This window comes from Sabethes cyaneus, chromosome 1, assembly GCF_943734655.1.
Source record: "Sabethes cyaneus chromosome 1, idSabCyanKW18_F2, whole genome shotgun sequence".
In the NCBI taxonomy this organism is placed as follows: domain Eukaryota; kingdom Metazoa; phylum Arthropoda; class Insecta; order Diptera; family Culicidae; genus Sabethes; species Sabethes cyaneus.
In genome coordinates this window covers 173,017,421-173,043,891 of record NC_071353.1, presented here as the reverse complement: position 1 = coordinate 173,043,891, position 26,471 = coordinate 173,017,421, and the positions used below count along the sequence as shown (strand labels likewise).

General features: G+C 39.8%; 3 protein-coding genes across 3 annotated transcripts; 1 reads left to right on the top strand and 2 right to left on the bottom strand.

Annotated features, from left to right (window-relative positions):
- Positions 1-1,372: 1,372 nt before the first annotated feature.
- Positions 1,373-3,488, bottom strand: LOC128744534 (inositol polyphosphate 1-phosphatase). The gene is made up of 3 exons (XM_053841609.1): positions 3,062-3,488; positions 2,879-3,001; positions 1,373-2,819 (listed from the first exon to the last, which is right to left on the bottom strand). The coding sequence occupies exons 1-3, from the start codon at positions 3,269-3,271 to the stop codon at positions 2,067-2,069; spliced, it is 1,086 nt and encodes a 361-aa protein (XP_053697584.1). The 5' UTR covers positions 3,272-3,488; the 3' UTR covers positions 1,373-2,066.
- Positions 3,489-7,948: 4,460 nt separating this feature from the next.
- LOC128742702 (abl interactor 2) lies at positions 7,949-10,442 on the top strand. The gene is made up of 4 exons (XM_053839145.1): positions 7,949-8,060; positions 8,132-8,280; positions 8,515-9,302; positions 9,850-10,442. The coding sequence occupies exons 2-4, from the start codon at positions 8,165-8,167 to the stop codon at positions 10,257-10,259; spliced, it is 1,314 nt and encodes a 437-aa protein (XP_053695120.1). The 5' UTR covers positions 7,949-8,060; positions 8,132-8,164; the 3' UTR covers positions 10,260-10,442.
- Positions 10,443-10,535: 93 nt separating this feature from the next.
- Positions 10,536-25,939, bottom strand: LOC128732447 (kinesin-like protein KIF19). Its single transcript, XM_053825697.1, has 10 exons — positions 25,856-25,939; positions 25,304-25,453; positions 24,710-24,961; positions 17,417-17,497; positions 16,448-17,354; positions 16,234-16,382; positions 16,025-16,108; positions 15,826-15,955; positions 15,611-15,761; positions 10,536-10,725 (listed from the first exon to the last, which is right to left on the bottom strand). The coding sequence occupies exons 1-10, from the start codon at positions 25,937-25,939 to the stop codon at positions 10,536-10,538; spliced, it is 2,178 nt and encodes a 725-aa protein (XP_053681672.1).
- Positions 25,940-26,471: the final 532 nt, after the last annotated feature.

The window sequence follows — 26,471 nt, the reverse complement described above, 5'->3', positions numbered from 1 at the left end:
GGCCTGAAAATAGAAGAAAAATAAAGAAAAAGAGGAAACAGCATTTAGAAAAAATGGAAGTCGTGAGTGAAAAGGGGGGCAAACGAGACACTTAGAGCGAAGATAGAACAAAAATGACAAAAACGAAGAAAAGAAGATTACAACGGAACAAAAAACAAGACAAACCAGAGAAAAAAAGAGGAATATCGAGAGAGAGAGAGAGAGAGAGAGAGAGAGAGCCGATAGAAGAACTGAAGAAAACAGAAAAAAGAGGTTAAACGGGATAAAACAACAGGAGAAATATGGGACAAAATGGAAAAGAGATGAGAAAATAGAACAGAATAAGAAGAAAAGAAAAGAAGAAAAATGTACCTACCAAGGCAAAAGGTAAAAGCGGAGTGAAAAGTCCGAAAAATGGGAGATAAAAAGCAAAACTGGACGGTGAAGGAAATAAAAAGGATCCAAAAATAGAATAAACGTGACAGAAAAAACAGCGGTAGATGCCCCCAGGAAAAAAGGAACAGACAAAGACCGGAAACGAGAAGTAGGGTTAGAAAGAGACGAATACTGGAGATTAAAAAGGAAAACGCGAAATGAAAAGACGGAAAGCGGGGAGAAAATGCAAAATATAGAGTGAAAAACAAGAGAAAAAACTGAAAATTAGAAAAAGTGGAACAAGACACTAAGCAAAACGGACCAATAGAACAGAAAGCACGAGACAGAAAAAACGAAAGAAAAAGTTTTGCATCTTTTGGAAGAATAAAGAAGAAAAGAGCGAAAACCAAGAATATATTCTAGAAAAGAAAAAAATGTACAAAAAGTGGAAAAACGAGACTAAAAAATGAAAACAAAAGAGGTAAGAGGGAATATATCAACTTCAAGCAAAACTTTGTGTGTAATTTCATGTCCATGTCCAAATTTGGTTCTAATGTTATGTCCTGTTTCTAGTTCATTTCATCTGAACAGATCTCATGTCTAATTTTAAGTAAAACTTCCAATTCAAGTTACTCCAAATTAAGACCCAATTTCAAATCCGATTTCAAATCAACTCTGATTCTATTGCAGTTCCAAGTCTAATTTCTAGTCCACATTATACTTTGATTTTAAATCCAATTCCCCTCGAGAGTCCGTAGTTTTCTACGGAGCCATTCGACAATTACTCGATTTTCCAGGCCAAAATATTCTTCTGCAAGGTCGGCTACCCACCTTATGTTAATGTTTGGGCACGCTAGTGATTTTGAGTGGAGTAACCTCCTCGGGTACTGAGGGTAGTACGAGTCTCTATAAGACCCTTAATTCATGAACAACAGTCCTGTAACCAATCAAAGACGGGAAGTTTTTTTTTATTTCACAACTCGGTCAATAATTTTATTTTCACAATACATACATACATCTTGTTAGCATTTTAAATGCGCATCTACATCCTAATCATACATTAAAGCTCTTCTAATTGATATTTGTTCTATATTCGTTTTACATCAATGTGTATTTTGTTGGCTCATTACTGAGCCGTTCGGTATATTTCCATGTATAATATTTATTTGTTTTCAACATTAGCAAAACAGGTATCCAAAAGCATTTGGACACAAATAGCAATTTCTTCTGTGGTCTAAATAGCATAACAAAATATTTTGCTGTCATTTGCTGCTAAATGTACTTCAATTTGCCGGATTAGTCCTCAGATGGAGTTTACGGATTAGTTCACACGGTAGTAGGCGGGAGTTAGTACACAGCTCGTCACAATGGATAGTTCAATTTGCTAAGCTTAGTAAATAACTAAAACTGGTGATTCTCAAAATAGCTTGCTAAACTGCACATTAAATGCATCAAAACGACTATTGCATGCTTGTTTATATTAGGTAGCTCACAGTGAACTTACTGCATAGTTTCTTAACTATACCTACACTCAATACTAATCAGTTGAACATTTAAACACTATTTTATAACTACATATCGACAACAGTCAATCACCACTACGCAGTTTGGGACTAGATTTGATAATAATATACTTTTTTCTTGGGAAAACATCTTCTGATGTTTCGCCGCCAAAAGTTTCTATACTGGATCAAGCGAAATTTCAATGATATTTACAGTTTTAGGAAATCTTTAAATTTTTCGATGTTTCGATATGCAATCAACCCCCCAGTGTTACGTATAATTTTCTGTTCGCGGTATGATATTTTCTTTAGTGATTTGTTAATCAAAGTTTCCTGTAAGTTGAACAATTCGCCATCCAACGATCGTAGAATCGCTTGAGGTGCACATGTATCCCATTTATATGTAGTACCCTTGCTGAGCAAAAACAGCTCCGCTTCACCAGTAATGACCTTTAATATCTTGTGACCCGCCCCTGACGAGTAAACAATGTCGTATTTTAGTTGATTCTTAAGGAACTCTACGTATTTAGATTGTTCCGATGGTGATAATATTGCAATTCTATCTTCGTTTTCAACCGCAAGTACATTATTAAATTTCAAATCGCCTACAGTCAATCCCCAGTAGATTCTGCTCTCGTAATCGTCAGATTCATTTTTACTAGCAAATGGTTGGTTAACTACACCAAGTATTGGGTCACCACAGACTGTTTCGTAAACACCAATCAACACTGTAACACAAGTCAATCCTGACGCCATAATGTTTGGATATTTAGTGGTTTTATCTTGTGCACGAATGTACTCCGCAGTTGCATCTATCGGATCAATCCAGATGCCTAGTTCGGAAATATCATTGTCCAAAGCAATTGATTCATCCGGAATTTGCCACTTATCCAGATCGATTTCGACTTCTCGAAATACTTCCTCAACCAGTTGCACGGCTGCTTCTCTATCGCCATTCAAGACCTAAAAGGTATGTTTACGTAACAATCAATGCAGTATGCCATAAACATAGAACATACAACCTTTTGAATATTATCGATGGTATCACCCTTATCGTCGGTCACAGTAACTGTAATTGATTCACCAGTTGCATTAGTAAACTTGGGATTTTCCTCCCCTCGAATATTATCTTGCAATCCTGGAAACTATTTAGCAATGTTGTACAATATCAATCGAAATATGCACAGGGATATTTGTAAGATTACCATTTTTCCAATATCACGCTTGACTGTTTCCTGAATTAAACAATCGGCCAATGTCTTGAAATCATGTTCGAATCTTGTGTTGGACTCTTCGGCACTCTTTTCTTGCACCAGTAAACTAAAAAGATGCTCATCTTTGCGGCAGATTCGGGCAATATTGGCGGCCTTTTCCGAGGCTTTGATAAGTTCCTTAAGCAATTCGATGGCTGACATGTTCTAATTCAATTACACTCGAATACAGCTAAAATTACTTTTCTTCAACGTATATTTTGATTTGTTGCTAATATTTATGTGAGAATTATTCAAAACAACTTCGGGGACCTTCAAACCAACTTGGGAAATTACTGGGATATGCAGTTAATAAGAAAACTACTTCAGATCAACTTTCTTTCACAATCCATCCGACATATGCGGACAATTCTCCTATCTGTCTATATAACAGTGTGACCTTGAAGGAAAATATTGCCGTTGCACTATTTTTCCAGCCTAGAGGTGTACGCGATAGCCTTAGGAATTCTATTTTAAGTTACAACTTTGGCATCCTTCCCATAAATTATTCCTATAAGAATGACGTTCGCACGGTCGGGGTGTTGCTTGCCTGCAAACCTATAAAATGCAATCAACATTTTGTTTATAGCATCTGCGTAGGTGGGGTGAGCTTTCCCAAACATAATATTTATAGAGCATAAAAAATAGAGTTTATAACCACCAAACCCAGACACTTTAGTCCAAGAAATGGTGCCAGAGTTGAATTCATTTAGGAATTTTTTTCCATTAAATACACTTCGTAAGTGTTAGTGTTACCACTGTAGATATTTCTATAAATGTCTACAGGTTATGGGCTTATTGCACAAATTACGAAAATGGATCATGCACGTATCTATTGCTGTGAAATTTTTTGTTCAGCTGGAAGGAATTTGGCTACAGTGAAACGTGTGAAGAAACTAGATTGGGCTCACCAGACGTCCCGGATTATCAAGCCCAGAAAGTATCCCACATTGCGTAATTTCTTTATCGTGTCAGATGACTGTTGAAACGCTACTGATGAGCTCTGTGAGCTTTTTATGAAATTCTCTATTTACGAACTATGAAACAAGTGCATTCAACTGAAAAATTTATGTAAGATTTTATTGATGTGCCTTTAAATTAATTTATTATATATTACCCAACCTATTTAGCAAATAATCCCTTCAATATGTCTAACGCTCGTAGTCGTCGTCGTTATCATAGAACCGGGCTGGTTCGTGCTGTTTTAAAGAGTTATCTCCATTCAATTCAATTTTGAGCCACTCGCCGGTAACTTCTCAGAAGTCACAAGTCGCTTTCCAGGTCATCAAGCCATGAGAGATGCGCGTTTGTCCCCTTTGAGCCTCTTCTTTACATATATTTGATCTTCGGCGCATTTATTTTTAGTCTCTCCAATTCCGTTTTTATTACATTCAGATCAAAGATGTGAAATTCCGTAAGTAAATTGAACTCAGGAATTATTCGGTTAACTACCGAAAATATCACGTTCAGTAGCAGTGCTGCACCAGGGTCGAAAAACCTGAAGTCCCGCAATTAAGTTGAGCTTGGGAAGTAACCAGATTGATCCTCTTTCACTGGTTGGCTACTTTTCCGTCAGTTACCGCTGGGTGCGTGGACTGCCAATTAAATACCTACTGGATTGGCTCTACCAGCTGACTACTGGTTAGAATCAGTTAATCACAGATTACTTCGAAAAAAGGAACATTCTTCCTGGAATTAGTTACCCTAATCCGTTAAAAATCTAGTCTCCACTAGAATAATCGCAAGGTACGGCTGGGCCAATAACCTTCTTACTTAGTTGATTAGTAAGACAAGTTTTGGCTTATTGTTTCATCAAGATAAACATTTACAACATCCTCACCCGCGAGCAAGCCGAAAGCGTCAAACGAAAGCCTGGTCCCGGAAGCCCGACGGTGCTGCGCAATCGTAACGTGCTGCAGAAGCTGAAAATGAAGACTGTGGGCAAGGTGGTCTCATCGTTCCGCACCTTGGGCCTGGAGTTTGGAGCAACCGGTTAAATAGTGAATAAGAACTTGGCCAAAATAAACATTTTTATGCGAATGCGTCAGTCGAGGCTGTCTGTGCGTGAGTAGCCCATCAGGGAACGGCTGAAGGTGATGTCTTAATGGGTGACGAAAACTACTTGACGCTGGATGGCAATGACTGGCAGATAGATGACCGAGTACTTTACGTCTTTACGAGATTGGTTTTGGGGACGGGTTCGTGATAAAAGGTCATGACTTGGTAAAGGATCTGTTTCATTGGCATCCGTGTGAAAACCAGTGTTTTGTGACTGATAAGAAATCGTAGATACACAGGGGTAGATGCCTCGCCAGGCGTTTTTTGCACTTCATTAAAGGCCCAAACAGAATGCTGTGTCAACGCTGCCGTCAGCGTCAATTTGACAGTAAACACATGGGACAACAGACTGTCAGAATAACGCTTACGGACGCGTTGACGCAGCATTCTGTTTGGCCATTAAGTCCCATGTTAGACTGCACAGTTTCAGCATGCATGCTGCAATGGACAGTGGACTTCAGTTCATCTCAAAAGAACTGAGTGCACCAAATTGGCCCTGGGTTCGTCCAGTATTGAAATATTGGGGGTAATGAAGCGAAAACAGTGTAGGAAGAGAACAGTCACACAATTTCATGTTTTATTCTTAGAAACTGTTTCGAATAAAAAATTTATCAATGCGGGACACTTTCCGGAATGCTTAGTAATCCGGGACAAGCCATCCAAATCCAAGATAGTTCCGCGTAATCCTTGACGTCTGGCCAGCCTAATTTAGGGAAACGAGGGAGCGTCAAATTATGTTTCCTCCAAGGGCGCCACAATGTCGCACTACGATTCTGTTTGACCTTAAAGTTGCCCAAGTGGATTTGGATGTCCCCTTTCGGGATTTGCTCAACCACACTGTTTAGCTGGCTGTGTAAACTCAGCAGGGCCGCATGTGCCGCTGGGCTCAATAGGAATCCAACTCCTCTTTCTCGAGTAGCATTTTCACCTCATATGCCCGAGTAGAGAAAAACATGCCTGCCCAGGTAACCAATAAGCATTAAAATAAGCAGTAAATCAGTCGTTTATTAGCATCCCTGGCGTTTTATACTGCAGTCTGTTGTTTATCAGCCTTTTGACTGCATAACTGTTGTAAATTGGCATCCACAATTCTATTTAAATTCTTCTTGTCGGTAACTAGCTGCAAATAAGCATTATCAGCACTATAAGAGGGCTAGCAGTAAAGTAGCCGCATATTTCGCCAAAATAGCATTTAATGCAACTTAAATGCTTATTGGCTTGCATTTAAATTGCATTGGAAATGCTTATTAGTTACCTGGGTGGATGATGCCTTGTGCCAGCGGTCCTCGTAGGGTTGCCAAGTCTGAAAATTACAAAAACCGGCCGGTCGGTCCTGTCTTAAAAAATGCGGAATGGGGGGAGGCGGTTGTGACAGCATATTGTAGCATGCCTGGAATGTGTAATGTGCGTTAGACAGTCGCAGTTTCCCGTGTAAATAGGATGAGCAGTCAGTTGTGGAAATAGCGAACGGCAGGAGATCACAGTCGCAACCACAGCGAACCTTGAATGGATATTGAAGAAGTTTTAGAGTGACAACTACTTGCTTCTGGCACCAGTGGACAATTTAATGTCTATTACCGTCAGAAGCAAGGTATTGTCACTGTAAAACTGGCTATCTTCAATGATCCAATGCTCAGGATTGCTAATAAATTTATCGGCAAATCCAAGGCAAAAAGTACAAATCCGGCTTCATATGTCGGAAAACCGGATTGACCGGCCACCGGCTTTACAATTGAAAAACTGGTTACTTGGAAACTCTATAGAGGTCCTATAGGTCCTCGCTAAGCCCCAGAATTTCAAACTTCAGGTGGTCCCAGCTTTCGTTGCAAGTTTCTATTGTTTCTAAGTATTCAAATTTACTTAATGGTGTGACTACAGCGCTGGTACCAAAAGTGGGTAATATGCGTTTACCTAAAAAACAACTTCCCGTGCAGAAGTGCCGTTTTATGTGAAATGTAAATCTTTTTATTGCAGGTTGCAGTGAAACAACTAAACGCACAGCAACTGCAAGGAAACAGCCAAAGATCTGCAATCAGTGCTGCGATCTAAATGGCCATTGCAGTGCTTCATAATAGAGAATATTATCAGCCGTTTTTCTTCTTCAAACAATATCAATCAAATTGTTTCCACGCTATTTTCTATTTTCAGAATATTTTTAACAAAAATTGTGTGATAGAATCTAAAAACATCACATGTTATGCTGCGAGCATGTTTGTTACATTAATGCAATTTTTTATTCCAAAGTTTTTCGAAACTTTAGCATCACTGGATACGAGCACAACAGCTCTGACAGCTTTTGGTAAACAAACATAGTGGCACCGAATTTTCGTAACATGAATTTATGTCTTGTTAAATTTAGGTCACTTTGCACTATATGTTGAATTATTTGCAGTTGTATATTTCGAAATAACCATCAAACGATCCCAGAACGTATCTATTATCTCACTCTTCTTCTGCGTCTACTGTTTAGTAATCACCCATTTGACGTCTCGCAAAAATTTGGCATGAATCAATGACAGCTCGCTGCTGGGATTTTACTTGCATTTTGTCTGCAAGTTCCTTGTATTTCGCGTTTTTGATGCAATCTGCAATATTTAGATTGAAAAATATTTTTCTGTGTATTTATAAATTACTTTCATGCGGAAGCGCTAGGTAGCGCTGACCATTGCTATAATTTTAAAGCACTACCAAAATCCGTCTCCGGCACAGACGTCACATAAGTGACGTTTATGATGCTGCTGCTAGTAGTGCTCCTTATGATTTATGCTGTGCTGGATTATTGACCATTTTATTAAAATCCGTCATAACAAGGGGTTTTCAAGTGCATTTCTCGCATTTTCATGTATTTCACACATTAGGCATTGATTTTCAGTAAAAACAATAAGGTTTATTGTGTGTAAGTGTTAACCGGTGCTGGTGCTGTGACCAATTAGTTAAGTGGCTTTTTTCTCTCCTTATTTCGACTAGGATCTTGCATAGGTCTATCATCAAAAGTGAAAAATGGATGATCTAATTACACTTATACGAACGGAAATTCCGGAAGGAAGGCAAAACCTTCAGGAGAGTTACACAAACCTGGAGCGTGTTGCCGAGTATTGCGAAGACACCTATTATCGGTAAGTCCTAATCCAAGTCATCTTTGGGTGGGGCAATATGAGTGCTGACATTCCATGGTGCATCATAATGCATTTTTCACATTTGAATTTCACTGAGTGTCACGCTCTGTTAATTTATCATCCAGTTGAAATTCAACCAATTTGCTAACGATTTCTCATTGTCAATATTAAAATAAAGACTCAGTCTTCGATTTTTAACTAAAATTCGTACATATTCTATACATCCCACTTAAGTTCCGACAACAAAAAGGCTTCTTTGGAGGAAACTAAAAACTATACTACCCAGTCGCTGGCCAGTGTAGCGTATCAAATCAACACGCTGGCATACAATTTTCTGCAACTGATGGATCTTCAAGCCACTCAAATAACCGAGATGGAGTCCCAAATGAATCACATTTCCCAAACCGTAATGATCCACAAGGAGAAGGTGGCTCGCCGCGAAATAGGTGTACTGACGGCAAACAAAGTCAGCACAAGACAGTACAAAATAGTGGCCCCATTAAACCCGGAAAAACCTATTAAATACGTTCGCAAACCAATTGATTACAGTTTGCTTGATGATATCGGCCATGGTGTGGCATTAACTAACAACAATCAAAAGAAGCATCGTGTATCCAGCCAAGGGTCGATTCAGTCCCTGGCAGCTAACATTTCGGTGGGTCCACCACCAACCACGAAACCACCGACTCCACCACAGATCACACGTAGTGCAGGACACACCGGTACTTTAGGGAAATCATCCGGCAATACCGGCACACTTGGGAAAGCATCCCGAGAGTATCGTACACCGCCGGTGGTAAATCCACCAACGGTTCCCTCTCATTACGCACCAAACTTTCCAGTAGGACATCCTCGACGCACATCGGGTGGTGAACGTGGTCCTGGCTACAGTGCACTTCCGATGCCAATGCCGCCGAGTCAGATTGCGATGCACCATCCACCGCAAGTAGGCATGGTCCATCCGATGCCTCCGTCAACCATTCAACATCAGTCAACCTTCGATGAGCGGAACAGTATGCCACGTTAGTATCCTAGCAACGCTCTAATGCAATTTGTTTATTTAGCTAACCATTGCTGGTCAATGCCGTTCTAAAAAAGGACGTTTCCCTATTGTTTAGTTAAGTTTTGTTTTTTTACATTGTTTTGCTTATTTTTATCCGATCGGTAAGTAATTTCACTTTCAGAGTATAAAGAATTGGTGTCAAAGATTTGTGATGTTCATTAACATGAAATCATTTTTCCCATTTAATTTCTGTACACAATTAGTGCAACTTTGTTGAAGTTGGGAAGCAAAACATACCTCTAGTATCTCTTGTATTACTGCCAAAACACTCATAACGAACGCAAGACCAGTAAAGTGTTGCAAGTAACCCCATGTACAGGGTAACTTGCAACACCCCTATTGTCGGTTCTTTCCTCAGATTTTTCTAGTTGCTATTTTTCTCATAATCATAATTCAAAAATACTAATAACTTAGACCCTAACGTTACAATTCGAAAGTTATACCAAGTCAAAGTCGAAGTTCAGTGTTGCAAGTATCCTATAATAGTATCTATAATATTTTTCCAGCGCCTCCTTCACCGTTGACCGTAACTCACGAGATGCCGGACCACAGTCACATCGGAATGCATACGCTTAGTCGCAACATGCCCCGTCCGGGCTCGCAGTCTCCACCGCTGCCACCGCCTCCGCCACCGGAGGAATCCGATCATGCCGACTTTGGTCGACCGAGAAACACCCAAAGCCTGGTGGCACCGATCGTTCCGGCTGATCAGAACCTTCCCGGTTGGGTGCCGAAGAATTACATCGAAAAGGTGGTGGCCATCTACGACTACTACGCCGACAAGGACGACGAGCTGAGCTTCCAGGAAAGCTCCGTACTGTATGTGCTGAAAAAGAACGACGACGGCTGGTGGGAGGGCGTGATGGACGGAGTCACCGGTTTGTTTCCTGGCAATTATGTTGAACCATGCGTATAATTTAAAATATACATTTAACTACTACCGTACCGGACGATATAGGAGTTCGATTAATGTCTAGTATCGCAATTAAATAGTCTCTATCAACATATAAATTATAATTTCCGATATAAATTACATTCGATACCAGTTTTCTTTCCATATGCTGGAACGTATACAGTCATCTGAAGAACAATAAAGCCTTTGAATAGGTCTAAAATGTATTTTTTACCATTAACGATAATGAAAGAAACTGCAAAGTTTTCTATTATTGCTTTTAATTTTGATTTAATCTACTCATTCATCACTTGACGTGCTTTGAGTGCTGCCAAAGCTGCTGCGGATCCGATTGATCGAGGGAAGCTTAGAGCCAACCGGTGGACCCATTACGCGGTCTGGATTGATTACGTTGCCTTCAGCATCGACCGGTGGCATTGGCGACGAGCACCACTCGGAACCAGAGCTTGAGCTTCCGGGGGAGTTTATGCTAGAAGAAAAATTTTATGTAGAAATGCACTGGTAGTTGGAGTTACTAAAAACAGTCTATTTTGTTTAATAACCACTAACGAATGACAATCTTTATTGAACAAATTGAGCTCATAACATTGGCAGAGCAAGGCCTACTACATCTGCCCCCTTAAAGGTAGGTTAACCATCTTAGGAGTTTTAATTCACGGATAGAACGTCATCTTGATCGGATGGCTTCGATGTTGGTGTGGATCAAGCTTCGTCCTCTGCTTCTTCAATAATCGAACAGGATACTAGCCGGATGTACCTACTGCTGGACCGATTCTTGCAGGTGCCATTATAGATTGAACCTCATCGTTGGTAGTTGTTGCGTCTCTCTCTCTCATAAGTGTCACAATTGTATCGAAAACGCATTTGGTTGACATTCGACATCACTAGCTTCGATTCACCTGTCATATCCAGCACAACGATGTAGTCTACGGAATCCTTCCGTTCGATGACTTGGCCAAGAACACAAGACTTAGTGACCTAGTCGGCTTATTCAAATCTGTAATTGATAACTCCATGTGGACGATTGAACTGCTCATCTTGTTCGAGGTTTCTTTCAGTTTGTGTTACAGGACCAGGTTTCCTTAGCGGGTCTAACATGTTGCGCACCGGTGTACCAAGGAACGCTTCAACTAAAGATGTCTATTCTATTTGGGTATGGAGTGATACAAAGAAAAGAATGTGTGCAGATGCTCCAGTGAGGTGAATCTTCTCCGTAGCTCAGCTTGCTCAGGTCTCGCGTGAGAGTAGACAAACCGTTCTGGTTAGCCGTGGTATGGAGCAATATGGAGATAGGTGATACCATTTCCACGACAAAATTACTGGAACCTCAAGTCTCACGCAGCACGTCTATCGATTGGGCCAGCGAAGGAAATATGAACACTTTGCCACGGCCGGACTGCAATGGGCGACGACTTCAGGGTTGCTTTCGATGGAGAATTCGTTGCTTCGCTGCTTACGGCACATCGCCACCGACATTGGGCCAGTAGATGTAACTGCTCGCCATAGCTTTCATATAATTTCATCCATTTCAGGATGGTCACGATGCAGCCGACGAATAATCCGCTTCCGCGACTTCGATGGTACGATGATACGATCGCCGAACATAACTCATTCGAAGACAACTTAGAGTCCATCTCGTCTAGCGAAGAATTTCTTGACATCAGGATCGGCAATCTGATTCGCATGTGCTACAGAACTGCATCCTTCGTTTCAGTCACGATCATCTGGTGCATAACTTGTAGGTTGGTGATGGTGCTGTCGAGAACCGCTTTCGTTTCATATTCAACGTAAAGGGAGGCAATCACCAGCTCCAGCCAATTCTGCAAAGATATCGTCTGGGTTTGGCAGAGGATGCCGGTCACATTCCAGCGCCGTAATCTTCACACACACGAACAGTTACGTTGTCTGATTTGCGTACGACGACTACTGCCCAGTCCGAGAATTGAACCGGAGAAATGATATCGTTTTTCTGCAGTCTTTGAAGGTCAACGTCTACTTTGGGCGGTGCGGCGTCTGCAACGACACGCTTGGGATGAGCGTCGGGATCCAGGTACAGTTTCACTTGCGGTTTCTCAGCGTGCTTTGGAATACTGCCGGGAACTGGAACGTTGACAAAGCTGGTAATCGGCACCGACCAAAGATCGAAAAGATCCATAATCTCGATTCCCAAAACGTTGAGTTCAGCGTTGTCTGAGATGAAGATGCGAAGATGGTGCTTGCGCCCAATGTCACAAATCGTTCGACTGCTTTGATCCCAATGCCAATAGCCTCTTTCTTAAGTGCTTGTTTCTTAGATCTGTAGGAGGTGTGCGAAGTGAACGGATACTCACGGACATAGTGCTGGTCACCGCACTTCCAGAGAGTTTTGGACACTTTTTAGCTCTTCTTTGTGGCAGGATTCTTCTAGTTTTCTGGAGAGACAATGTTGACGTTGTGTGCTTCTCTGATCTACACCACCAGTGTGTCCTGCTTAAGGTTGGCTACGTCTCCTGCCGCGATTTCATCGGCTATCAGCTTCAAAAGCAATCTGACTCGGACGTCCAGATTCTGTACCGATTGGAGTCCACAGACAAAACGGAGCGCTTTGAATCGATCCGGTGTCAGCTTGGAGAGATGAAACACTTCACAGTGTTTGTTCACGGCACGGTAGGCATTGGTAACGGCAATGGAAAACGGACTTCTGGCGACCGAACGATTGCCTCAGCTTCTTGGCGGTCTCGTCCAGAGTCCCAGGGATGATTGGGAAGAATAGTATTTACGTAGGATCTCTCGTATAACGGTGTGCTCAGCTTGCATAGAAGCAATCAATAAAGACAAATCAGCCTACGAATCAATAAAGGCAAATCAAATCAAGCCATCTCACTCGCGCGGCATCATCCAAGTCTTCGCCATTCTTCATGAAAACGTCTTCGTATCTCGCATACCAGCCGCAGAGAAAACTTCTGCGATTGGTGAGCTGCAGAAGCACGTTCTTCAGATCCGCATAAGACCTTTTCGTCAGGCATGAAAATTCCGATATACTTGAAGGACTTTGAGATGCTTCTCGTCGTTAATTCCTCTAACCGTAACCATTACCTTTGGTAAAGACGGTAGTTGGAGTAACTAAAAACAGTCTATTTTGCTTGGTGGTTGACTAACGGATGACAATCTTTATTAAACAAATTAAACTCTGTAAAACTTTAAAACTGTACTCAGCTCGTGTGTGTCCGCAGCTCTTATGGATTGTATGTCCATCTCTGAACGTACGTACCGTTGAGCTCTTCCAGCACACCTCCTGCAGCGCTACGACGTCGAACTTGCTGCTCTTCCATACGTCGGAGAACACTCGAGTGCTCCCTTGGAAGTTAAGAGTTCCACATCCCGAATTTCCAGTCCATAGTCCTTTTTCGTCGCATTGCTCTATTTCGCATGTAACAGTTCGAATTTTTTTCCTCATTCATTGCTTAATAGTTTCTCGTGGTGGCAGCTTGCAAGGCCTACGGCACCAATCCCCTGTTTCGCCGGAGGACCAACAAGGCTCGAAAGAGCCCGCTTTCCCGGTCAGCATACGATCTTGGCTTCCATTGGGGTTGGTTACCCGATCTCCAATAAGGTTAATCGTATCTCGGCTGTTTTCACGAGGAGGCAGGGATGGGAGTTGCTGAATAAGAGGCTGTGAACCAGTGTAGGAAAATGTTGCTAAATCTTTTGTATATCTTGTCGCCTGTGCATGATCCATCCTTTCTCAGTGGCAAGATTTCTTCAGCAAGACGACTGTCTTGAAGAGCATTACGATAAAACTTGTTAACAATTTAGGCAATTACCGTCTAACAGCTAACAGCGGAGATGCCGAGCATGGCTTTCAAGGAGTATAAAGGACATGGGTGGTTGGAGTAATATCCATCCTAGCGCGTAGTCAGTTAGTAGCAGCATAGGGCATGGGTAGACGTAGACATAGAATCCTATAATCTTTGTTATATTACTAATCCAAAAATGGCAATCAACATGTTGACTAAAATTCTGCCCGTGTTTTCTTTTTCTTTTTTTTTTGTTTTTTTTATGGGGGCGACAAGAGAGTAACAGATGATGGCGTAAGTACGACGACTACGACAAATGAGTCCTTGAGGCCAAGATATAAATGGACGTGGAACAAGACAAATGGAGAAAAAGAAGTTACGGGGCTTAGAGAAAGCCAATCTCTGTCATTTCTTCCGCCTCATTAATTCATCAACAATTAATTATGGCAATAGCGGGGTCCGCATGGACTCTTTTAGCCATTATCGCCACTCCTGTCAACCAGGGCTTTTAAGGAACATGAGAACAGACTTGGCGGTGCTTGCTAGAGTCAGTAGCATCGTTACACTGGCCCCGTGATTTTTCTGTACTCTAACAACCGGCTGCGAAGTCTGTCGATAAAGAAGGGTAATGTCTAATGACGGTTTAAGCCCTTGACTTTGCTCTGGGAAACGGAAACAGAAACGGAATGGTTTTCGTATTTTTTGGCTTTTTAACTCCTTTTCTATTCCGTTTTTCGTTTTCTTTTATTCCGTTCTTTCACTTGTTACGTCCTGCTTTCCTTCTTTTGTGTCACGTTCTGTTTACCTTTTCCGTTCTTTGTCTTCCGTTTTAATTTTTCTCTCTATTTTTTCGTTTTCTGTCTCCTTTTTTCTCATTTTCTGTTCTCCATTTTCTTGATCCCGTATTTTCTTTCTTTTCCTTCTTCTTTTTCTTCTCCTTTTGTGTCATTTTTTTCATGTTTTCGACCAAGTTTTCTTACTCACTCCTCATTTTCTTGCTTGTTTTCCTAGTTTTCCTGATGGTTTTCCTTTCTTTTCTATAATTTTTCTCATTTTATCTTCTGCCCTTCACCTTTTCTGTCCAGTCTTCTTGTTTTCTGCGTCCTTCTCCCCCTTTTCGCCTGTATTTTCTCGGTTTTTGTTACTTTTTTCTGTCCCGTATTTTTTTCTTTTTTGCCCCGTTTCTTCTTCTTGTTTGTCCTTTTTTCTCCTTTTCAGTCCAGTTTATCTTCATGTTCTTTCTCGTTTTCATACAAAAAATTGCTTGCGCGTACAGCGTATTCGGTAAATATACAAGAAAACAGAATTTTATTCAAGCATAACTTAGGAACAACAAAAAAAAATGTAAAAATTGAAATTTTATCACCAAAAGATTAAAAATTGACAAGCAAAAATAATTTTTCGTTTTTTCTTTGGAGTTTTCCACCATCACTTAACATAAAAAATAGACTTAAAAATGAAAATGAATATCAACTGGTTTTAAATTGAACTTGAAACTAAACTTGAAATTGGATTGCAAATCTGACTTGAAATTATTCTTGAAGTTGGACTTCAAGATCAAGAAATTGTAATACGTACCCTCGCTCCCGGAAATAAATTGGTGGCAATTTATTCTCTGCGTAGTCACGACCAGCTGTGTGCCGTCCGCTGCTGTACGTACTGGCATGTATTTCCTGCTGGTAGAGTGCGTACAGCTCACGTAAATCCTCTGGAAGCTCTACTTTTCCCTCTAAATGTATCGTTCGGTGGAATCAATAATAAATGACAACAAAAGTTTAGCATAATTGCCATACCTTCGATTATTCTTCTCTGCGTGCTGATGATATCCTCACACAATCTTCTTTGCCGCTCGGCTCGCAGCAATTGCAAATCCCGCCGTCTCAGTTCCGCTTGACGAGCCAGCCGTTCGGCTTGCAAGGAAACCTTCGATTTAAAGGTCAGAAAATAAAGTAATTAAATCTGGAATTCATAAAACGTTAAACCAAAACAAACCTTATCGGCTTCCAATTCATGGACTCTACACAATAGGGATAGAAGTTCACGTTCTTCATCGCTACTGATTCGCTCCGGTAATTCCTGTTAGCAGCGTGTTTTGATGGTAATTTTTTTTACTATTATGTTCTACATTAAGAATAACTCTAAACTCTCTAAATGATTACTAAATAAACTGTTTTTATTTTCAACTATAATTAAGAACTTACATCTTCCAAAGTAACTCCCCTCTTTCGACATTCCTCTAAATCGTGCTCAGTCGAAACCCGTATCTCGTTGTATCGTTTCACCTCCTTTTCTATGGCAGACAACTCATTCCACGCCGAGCGCAAAGCAGAATTACCTTCCGAATCCGAGTCTGGAAATAGCAAACATTCCTGCTTATTGTTGAACTTTTTCATTATTCGGAAAAAACCTTCTTACCCTCCTCGACATCCATCCGATCGTACAGCTTGCCCTGGCGGCTCTGCCAGTGGGAAATCACCATGTGCTGCCGTTCCGCATCCAGCTCCAGCCCCAGCAGATGGCTGTCGGCTTCCAGCAGCCGTCGCCGCAGCTTCATTTGCTGCTTAAAAGTGTGCACTATTTGCTCCCGCAAATACTTCAGCTCAGCCTTTTTCACGTGACCCTCATCGGAGCTGGAATCTTGCTGCTGCTGGTGCTGCTGCTGCTGTTGCCGCTGTGCGGCCGCACCACTTCGTGGTCGATCGGAAAGCATTTTCTCCCGCAGTCGGCTTACTTCTTCGCGCAGTTCCGAAACCAGCGATTGATAGTGAGCCATCGGAAGTTCACGATTTTCCTCTAAAATCGTGGGATTTTGAAGTCTCGTTGTGATGTGGTTAGCCCTATCCGCGTAGACCAGTGTGTTCTTTGTTTCGTCCCGGTGCTTTGCATCCGGGGCGACATGGGCTATCATTACCGTTTTACAGCGTCCGCTTAGGGCCTCTTTCAGAAGGCGAGTTAATTTCGAATCTCTATAATTAACGTATCTGGCGCCGCCGGCTAAGGCGTTGATGCAATTTCCCAGAGCTAACAAGCTTCGATTGATGTGGGCTCCTTCCTGTAGGCGTTTACCACGGTTCTTCGTTTTTCTGGCACGCTCCGAACCGGCCAGATCGGTTAGAAATAATCGGCCTTGTTTAGTGCCGATCGAAGTTTCATTTTGCACCGTGATGCTCAGTAGGGCATGGCTTCGCGAGGAAGTCTGATTAGCTGCCGTTGGTTCTACCGTACGAGCCTTGTTGCCTTTGATCAGCAGTTGAATGACTTCCTGCTTTGAAGCGGTTGATATTTCCGACAGTCCGGTCACTAATTGATTGCCTTTGTTATCCTGCCAAAAATGTAAAGGATGCTAAAGCTGATGAGTTTCTGCTTAGCAAGTTACCAACAAACCTCACGCAATTCCAGCGGTCCACCGGGATTCAACAGATCTCGAATGAGTTCATTGTAAATTTCCAAGTACGATAGCGTTATCTAGTGGGGTTATGAAAACAAACTTTGGTTACCATTGGTGATGGATGAGGGAAATTTAATAGTTCATGTATAACCGCGCGCCTCCATTAACTCACATTTGATGGAGACGCATTGTGGTTTTCGTTGCCAAGTTCTTCTCTTTAAATGTTCTTTGAGTTATATCTGCATTTCAAAACCACTGAAAACTCTTCAAAGAAAGCGCATTTCGGACAACATTTATATGATTATGTTTCGTTTGTTTCAATTCATCATACATTATAGAATTTATGTTTTAGGAGAATTGAAAGTTATCTTTTAATGTGAACTCAGCAACTGTAATAATATTGGTTACGCAATTACACTTCAGCCTTTGCCGGTATCATAAAAACAGTTGATTTTAATTTTTCCTTTTTACCTTGTCATAAGAATAGCAGATCGTTACACAATTCGAGCTAGCAACTAGCTTCCATTCCCGAAGCTAATGAAATAATTGAAATTACCAGGACCTGAACGGCAGTTGGGCATAGCTGTTGGTTTGATTAATTGACGGTGGTGGCGTGAGCGCTGAACCGCTTGCAGTGAAAAATCATTTATAATTACATAGGTACATATTTCCATCAATTTGCTGCACCGGACCGCAACCGATTCGGTAACTGAAATATTCCTATGCGGGTATGTGAGTTACTAACTATATGTCGGTTCGGTTTTGCCACAGATGGATGGATGAATTGGTCAGTAATAGTTGAACGGCACCGCACCCGTATTGGAGTGTAATGTCAAGGGTTTCACTATCGATATACGTCAAATGAGTTTATTTTGTTGGGTATAGTATTCTAGCAAAAACGAATGCTATATATTAAATTTCAATTTTGATTATTGGCGATTGGTCAATGGTTAATGGCTTATGCATTATAGAAAAGTTTATACATTATAGAAAACTTTTACTTGGAATTAGACATGAAATCGGACTTAATTCTTTTAACAAATATGAAAATGAATGTATCTAATGGATTGGTTAAAACTTAGACAACATTGTTACAGAAAGGTGCGTATATATTTCGACTACTGTATAAAACAGCCTACAGTCCTTCTATGGGTCAATGTTAAATTTTATGAGTTTGCCGATCAATAACGGAAACTGTGAGTACAACTTTCTTTCGAAAACATCATGACAAGCATTACGTGCAAAGTGTTCAGACCAATGAATGCGCTTGCTAACAGCTTTAATTGCTTTTTATTGATTACGAGCCGTTTATTGACTGTTGTCATTCAAACCGATCTTCAGTGCTGCGGGCTATTCGTTTAATTATTAATTCCAACAGTCGAACGTAAACAGTATTTACTGGAGATCCTGAAACATTAAAGGGTTACAAGCGTACACAATCCTATTTCTGAATAAATTATTCGAAAAAAATACCTTCAGTAGAATAAATCGTGACGCCCCTGACATGAAAACGTTCCGTTTGCCGTAAACCGTTATCACTATAAATATGTCTAAAAATTTTCATAACCGATCATATACGCGGAGGTTCCGGAAACTAATATACACCATTTCACCAGGACCAGATCACATCATTTACATCGATGAATTTTTTAATGAAAACATTTACCCTACGCATGATGGCGGTTCAGTTTTAGTAGCTGATGCTCTACCACGTTGATGGTTCTTACTTTTTCATCTCTACTGGTTGAAATTACATTCCACTGGAAGGTAGTTTCCTTGCAGCTGCTTGAATATGAGTACTATATCGTTGCTATACCCGATCTATTCATCGGAATAGCAACAAATTCGTTTCAAGGTTCACGCCTTATGGAAGTAATTTCACTTCAGATTAAACTAGGGCAGAAGGATGCTAATGAACAATTGAATTTGAAAAACTAATATAATTTCGAACGAAATTATTCTATTTTTTATGAGTAATTAGTCTTTGTTCGTTTGAAATTTACAGACAAAAGATATAATTATTCCGGAATCCTATATGCGTTACCAATGAACTTCAATCACATTAATAGCATACAATAATATCAAACTTGAATTCAAATTTTGTACCGTCTTCGATAAATCGATCCGAAAGGGCTCACACTGCTAGTATTAGGTTATTAGAGTTCGTTAATGCCATTATGTCACATTCCGGCGGCATTACCTTGTGTATAATGAACGGTCATATTAAGATGTCATCAAACCTCTTCATGCAAGGCACGTGGAGTTCAGTTCCCGTTTCAACGGTCCTCCTGCCAGTTAGTCAGTACCGACTAATATCGTATCGGTGACGTGCAAGTGCGTGATAAAGCGAAAATATCGATTTCCCAGCATTACACGCAAACGTTTGCTTGCCTGCTTTCCTGCCTGTCTGACTACGGAATGTTATTTCAAGATACATACCTACCTTCTTGCCAACAGGAATATGCCAGTCAATTAATAACTCTTCTAGAAAGTGTTGATTTACCTTGAGTTTATGTTTCCTTGAATAGAAAGCTAAACAGACCTTCACTGGCAGACTTTACAACACACCTCTAGCGGAGTGATTGGTATTTGATAAATGACAATGTTTAGGGCTTCAATTCCTTTAACATTTTATGCCATTTGTTTGCAGGCAAATCTGATTATTTTAGTATAAACAAAAAAGGGGTAAAAAATGGGATCGCTAATTTTTCTAGCAAACATTAAATAAATTGTAAGTATATAATCGTTTTAGCCATTCTACATAGATATTACTTTAAAAATCAGGAAAAACGGTCAAATTACCGCAACGTTTAAAAGGCTGTATTGTAACGAAAATTCTCACAATGCAAGAAACAAAATCATTTTTCTTCACTTTAATGTGTCTACTTTTTACTACTTACGGTAATCCCTATAAACCGACATTCATAACCACCCGACCGACATTTATACCACCCTTTCAGAAATCGCCTCTTATCGTCCAGCCACTAGCCTACAACTGCTATCGTTCCAGATGTAAGAGAGACGCACCCCTTTACTGATTTGAGCCTTCCTCCCGGCTTATAAGAGACCACCTGCTCCTTTTGTCAGCACCTCTGCGCTGATTCTTTTATGCCAAAAAACATATGTGCCAAGTTTTATGAAGAACCATCCCGGCGTTCCGGAGTTATAGCGGAACTTACATTCATACTCATGTTTCTCGTCCCCCCTTTTGGCTTCTTCCTGATCAGAGCAAGAGAAACGCAACCTTTTTTACTTATTTGGACCACAAAAAAAAATAGCGTCGAAAAAATTCTGCACAAGTCCATCGAAAATGAGCTATGGATAACGAGACCTACGTGAAAGCGGACTACAACTAGATTCCGGGGAATCAGTATTTCACTGCAAAGGATAAGTTTGATGTACCAGAGAACCTCCGAAAACTAAATATGTCACAGTTTGGCAAGAAATTCTTGAGATGGCAGGCAATTTGTCCCCAAAAGCGACTTCTGCCTCTTCTGAAGTCTCACTATTGTTCTACGATTCTCTGGTAAGATTTGGCTTCATGCCATTAAGTAAAGGCCGTGCTAGAGTGGCATAAGGCAAATAATATTCGTGCCGAAAGATCATAACCCCTCAAATACACCAGTGCTGCGACCAATCGAGAAATATAGGACTATTATGAAGCAGAGTTTTCTGAAACATCCTAAAGTAGTCAAAACAGTTGAAGAAATGAAGAAAGTATGGGTAAATATGCAAAACATGTCGATTTTGAGGTTCTGCAAAATCGTGTGGGTGGAGTTTTGGCCGAAGCACGGGCATTCGGATTCGGAGGCGAAATTTAATAAAATAAAGACGGTAAAACTAAGTTTAGTTGTTTCATTTGATGCCCTGAAAGTTTGATAGCATTCGTATAAAAACTCGAATTTTGCGAATGAATTTTGTGTGGGTTGCAATTTAACCGCGGACACCCTCTAATTGCTAATCATTTCTACGTTAATATCAGATGGACAGATCTTAATGTTTTGTGCAAATCTTTTACTTAACTCCTGGTGATCACGAGAAAATCGACTCGACTCGGTTCTTTTTGGTCTACCGTCAATAAATGTTGACACAAGGCTCGTCGGTAATTCATTTAGACCATTCCTGGTTCAACAGCGAGAAAACATATAAGATCATGAGAAAGAGACCAAACGAAAAAAGAAACTAAAGGTTGTTCCTAGTGAAGGTGCTAAAAAGCATTTCCTAAAGGATCGCAACGTCGTCGGCAAAAGGCAGAGAAAATGCAATTCTAAATCATTAATTTTTGTTATATGCTCCTTAAACACAGAATAAAATAAACTGTTTGATAATTTAATAACAAGCATTGTTAAAAAAAAATATTTTATTGCCGAAAAAAAATAATAGAAGAGGCATGTCCAAGGTAACTCTGTCAGTTACATAAAGACGCTTGATTTACTTGTTGTTCTACGAAAAAACTAAAAAAGCAATATTATATCATTATAATATGCTATATATCTATATTTGAAATGATAACGATACAAATGAGTAAACGGTAGAATAACCAGAATAACGCATAATATTGAGAGTCAAACTTCGAATATACCGGAAAAATGTCAAAAGTAGTCGTCGTTCGACGGTACACGTTTTGACATTTCTTTTGGATACAAAAAATTCATCTTCGCTTATCTATGTTTACTCTACTACTCTATTATAATATGAACTTATCCTGACAACAAACGCCTACTGCGATTCTTACTACAGAAATACAGAGACGACAAGACACCCACCGTTCGAATCAAAGCGGAATATTCCCCTCAAGTTCTCATGCCAAAAATGCAGGGCCCAGATAAATATCACGTAACATCAAATTCGAGTGCCACGAGTAGAAAACTGTTCTTTGGCTAATTTGAGTTTGAAGGACCCAAAAGCATACGAACATGCTGTACCATACAGAAGAAGCACCGACCAACATGTTCGTACGCTTTCGGGTGCTATTGGTGTTAAAAGCATAGTTAGACACATAAATCATAAATTAGACTTGAAACCGGACTAGAAATTAGTACTAAAATTGGACTTGAAATCGGACCTTGCAAACGGCATTCACTTTGGAATAATTTGAGTTGGAAGCTTTATTTCGAACTGAAGTGCAAAGTGGAGCTAAACTTGGAGTAGATTTGGACTGGACGTTTACTTGGAATTAGACATGAAATCATAGTTAAGAGAGAATTTAAAGTTTTTTTTTAAATTGGATTAGAAATTTTGGTTGAAATAGGAAATGAATTACACTTGGAATTGGACTTGCACTTGGCCTTTTTTGTTTATTTTTCATTTTAACTTAAAAATAAAGCTAAATTGGATCATCAAATTGGATTTAAAATAATGCTCAAAATTGAACTTAAAATTGAAATTAAAATTGGACGTAAATTGGACTACAGATTAAATTTGGAGTTACATTTGAAATTGGAATTCAAATTTTACTAGAAATTGGATTTGAAATCAGTGTTTAAATATGACATAAAATTGGAATTAAATTGGACTTGAAGTTGAATTTGACATTGAACAGAAAACTAGACTAGAAGTTTTACTTGAAATTTCTCTTGTTATTTTTTTTTAATCAGGTTTTCGGTTTCATTTCACTGTTTTTCTTCGTTTTCTGTCCAAATTTAACTCTTATTTTTCACTCATTTTTTATAATTTTCAATCCCGTTTTGTATCTTTTCTTCGTTTCTAGTTTTCGTCTTTTTCTAACTCTCCACTTACACGTTTTTTATTTTCGTCTGCTCCGTTTCTCTTTTAGATGATTTAGATTTTTTTCTTTTCTGTCACGTTTATTCTGTTTCGGCTCCCTGTTCTCCGTTTCCTATTTCTCTCCCATTTTTCTCTCCAGTGTTACCTTTTTCTTTGGTCCGGTAGTTTCTGTTTTTATTTTCTTCTTGTCTGTCCAATTTTTTTCATTCCATTTCCATTCCCATCTTTTTCCATGCTACCTTTTTCCATTTATGTCCAGTTTGACCTTTTTATTCTAGTCATCTAGTTTTCTTTCTAGTTTTCTCCCGCTATTCTCCTTTTCCCTTCTTTTGTTTTCTGTTCCGTTTCCCTTTCTTATCCTGTTTCTCCTCGCGTTTTTCTTTCGCGTTTTTCCACCTTTTCTGTTTCGTCTCCCCACTATTTGCAATGTGCAATGCAATCCTTTTCTCCCTCTAAAACCTTTTTCCTGCCCGCATTTCTCTTTCTCCTCTTTTCCTGTCCCGTTTTTCACCGCTTTCCGCTTCGATTTTCCACTAGTTTTTTCTCTTTTCTGCTCCATTCTTCATCTTTTTCCTTCATTTTTTACTTGTTGACTGTCCCGTTGATTGTTTATCCTTTTTGTTTTTGTCTGTTCCGATGTTTCCAGTTATTATGTCCTGCTTTTCTTCCTTTTCTGTCAGGATTTGTTTGTTGTTTCGGCTTGTTTGTCTTCTATTTTCATTTTTTCTTTCCGTTTTCCTCTTTTTCCGTTCTCGTCGCTCAATTTTTCTGCTCCTGTATATTCGTATTTTTTCGTTTTTCCTTCTTTTGTCTCATTCCTTTTCGTTTCTCTTCCGTTTTTCCTGTTTTTCTGTCCAATCTCCCCATTAAATTTACATTTTAAATTAAAATTGAAATTGCACTTGAAATTGTATTTGAATTGAACTGAAACTAAAACTTAGAACTAAACTTAGAATTAGACTTGAGACCAGTGTTGAAATTTGACAAGAGCAGTATTGAAGGAAGGGTTAAACCCAACTACATAACAATCAATATTAAGCATAAAGAGAAAAAGAAAAAAAAAATGAAAATTTTTCATTATTCAGAAACCAGTTTTTTCGATTCATTCTTTTCTGTTTCATTTTTTTATCTTTTTCTTTCACGAGACTCTTTTCCAGTCTCGTTTTTTGTTTTCTGTCCCGTTGACAGCTGTCTATTTTGTTTCCATCTGTTCTGATCTTCCCTCTATAGATAATATTTAAGAAAATTGTGGAAGTGATTGCTAACGTTAGCCAGAAAACGCCTCGCACAGAAAATATGAATGTTAAAAAAATAAAAAAGAAGACCCAAGTTGTATTGGAGAAGCAACTTATCTTTCTCTGATGGATTGGGTTCATTTTAATAAAAGGAATTACAAATCCGAATAAAAGGGATTGTTAGTTGATTGTTAGTCGGCCATTGGCGAATATTAAGTGTAAACATTTTCATATGATCACAGACATACTTTAGCTGTGATAAGTTTTCGTGTTATTGACAAATTATTGTTTATCAGAATGGAGATAATAAGAAATCAATATGGTTACCTTAAATTTCTCCGCACTCTCAGATTCCTCTATAAATTTGAATATATCCGCAACCGCCTTTATCATCAGTCCACTTTCCTGCGATTTACCGTACGAGGTCGCGCTATCGACCTGGTCACCTTTTCTCGGGTTAGGGCCAAGCATGGTGTGAGTTTTGCCGGATCCGGTGGCACCGTAGGCAAACACCGCCGCGTTGTAACCATTCAGGACGTCCTGCACCAAAGGTGCCGTCGTTGTTTTGTACACCTCTTCCTAGACGACGATTAGGGCCGGGCGGGGGGAAAAACAACCAAAAATATCGATTTTTATTTGATTTCAGTTCAGTCGATAGCCGTCACGCGAACTATAATGTGGCACGTGAAATGACTGGATTACTCGATGCATCCTTTTTGGAATACACTGACTGACTATTAGCTGAACGTTAGCTGAAGATGTTTTGGTTTAGAAATGTGCTGCAATTGCAATCCTGAACACGTCAATGTTAACAAAGTCGTAACTAGATTTGCGAATTATCAACAACACAAAAAATGCATTGAAGTCCTCCAGCATTTCCAGTCGTCAAAGCTTTAAAAGTTAAAACACAACAAAACATACTTGCGTTGAGCTTTCGCCAAACACATAATCGTAGTTGTACTTCTTCGGCTTGTTGCGGTTACCCTCGTCGAAATGTAGCGTCCGATTCGAAAGGACCTGTACACAGTTGGGTTCATTGCTGTCGCTTAGAGGACGGATTCGTACGGCGACCTAGTTGGGGAAGGAAACACAACACAAGCAGTTCAGCATAAAATTAGCATAATACCTCGTTCTCGAGTTCTACTTATGCGGTTGGTTTGGTTGTCTGTAGTGATGTTCATTTCTTCGAAACGGGTGGAGTTTCAAACTTTCTAAGCATTTTATCGCAACGGATTTATCTTCATAAGAACTTGAAAGGAACTAGCAATTTCTTGCACGAAATTTCGAACGAAAATAGATTTAGATTTGCGTGACAGTACCTCATAAGTACCACTCACAAGCGAAGATCGGAAACTTTCCAAGGTAAAATTTGGTGAATAAAATGCAGGAGCTTAACTTGAAAATTACTTTCTTCTATCAACCAATGGAATGACCCAATTCATTTTTTCTTATCACCTAAATAATTTCACTTACCATTAAACGTTCGTCAGAATGTGCATTGGTGAAAGAGGAATTGCTTCCGGAACTGCTTGGTATAGCATTAGTTTGAGAGGCCATTTTGGAGTTTTGTAGTTTCAAATTCCTTTATTTAAACACACTGCTTTTGGGGAACACTTTTATGTACAATGGGAACTAATAATTAGGATAAATCAGCACTTCAAAGCTGCACTTTTTTCATTGTTGTTCGTTCAACTGCACCGCTGAAATGGATTGTGTTTGAGCAGATCACAATTTACTCCGTGCTTCTGGCACTAATTCCATTCAGTTCTTTGAAGATAATTGTATTAACAGTTCATCCATTTTTAACTGAGCAACTTAATTTCCGCCCACATGAAAACAGACCCACCGTTGATAAATGTTTAACGATCAAACAAAGTCCACCGCTAATATGCCAAATGTTTTTACTTAACAATCAAATCGATTCCGAGCGTATGTTTGGACCCGTTTCCCACGAAAGTCCTAGCAACTACTGCATCATAGAACTGTGGAAAGTATTCCACAGAAGCCACTATTCCTCGAACTACTACCGACCACTAGCTACTACCGACTGACGACACCACCTGTGCAGGACTAACCTTTCGTACGTTCA

Excerpts from the sequence above, each read along its gene's own strand:
- LOC128744534 (XM_053841609.1), bottom strand. The coding sequence starts at position 3,271 with ATGTCAGCCATCGAATTGCTTAAGGAACTTATCAAAGCCTCGGAAAAG. Across the intron at positions 3,002-3,061 it reads AGCGTGATATTGGAAAAATG|TTTCCAGGATTGCAAGATAA; the intron begins GTAATCTTACAA and ends ATTGCTAAATAG. Across the intron at positions 2,820-2,878 it reads CCATCGATAATATTCAAAAG|GTCTTGAATGGCGATAGAGA; the intron begins GTTGTATGTTCT and ends CATACCTTTTAG.
- LOC128742702 (XM_053839145.1), top strand. The coding sequence starts at position 8,165 with ATGGATGATCTAATTACACTTATACGAACGGAAATTCCGGAAGGAAGG. Across the intron at positions 8,281-8,514 it reads TGCGAAGACACCTATTATCG|TTCCGACAACAAAAAGGCTT; the intron begins GTAAGTCCTAAT and ends ATCCCACTTAAG. Across the intron at positions 9,303-9,849 it reads TGAGCGGAACAGTATGCCAC|CGCCTCCTTCACCGTTGACC; the intron begins GTTAGTATCCTA and ends ATATTTTTCCAG.
- LOC128732447 (XM_053825697.1), bottom strand. The coding sequence starts at position 25,939 with ATGGCCTCTCAAACTAATGCTATACCAAGCAGTTCCGGAAGCAATTCC. Across the intron at positions 17,498-24,709 it reads AGAGTGCGGAGAAATTTAAG|ATAACGCTATCGTACTTGGA; the intron begins GTAACCATATTG and ends TAACCCCACTAG. Across the intron at positions 17,355-17,416 it reads GACCGCTGGAATTGCGTGAG|GATAACAAAGGCAATCAATT; the intron begins GTTTGTTGGTAA and ends CATTTTTGGCAG.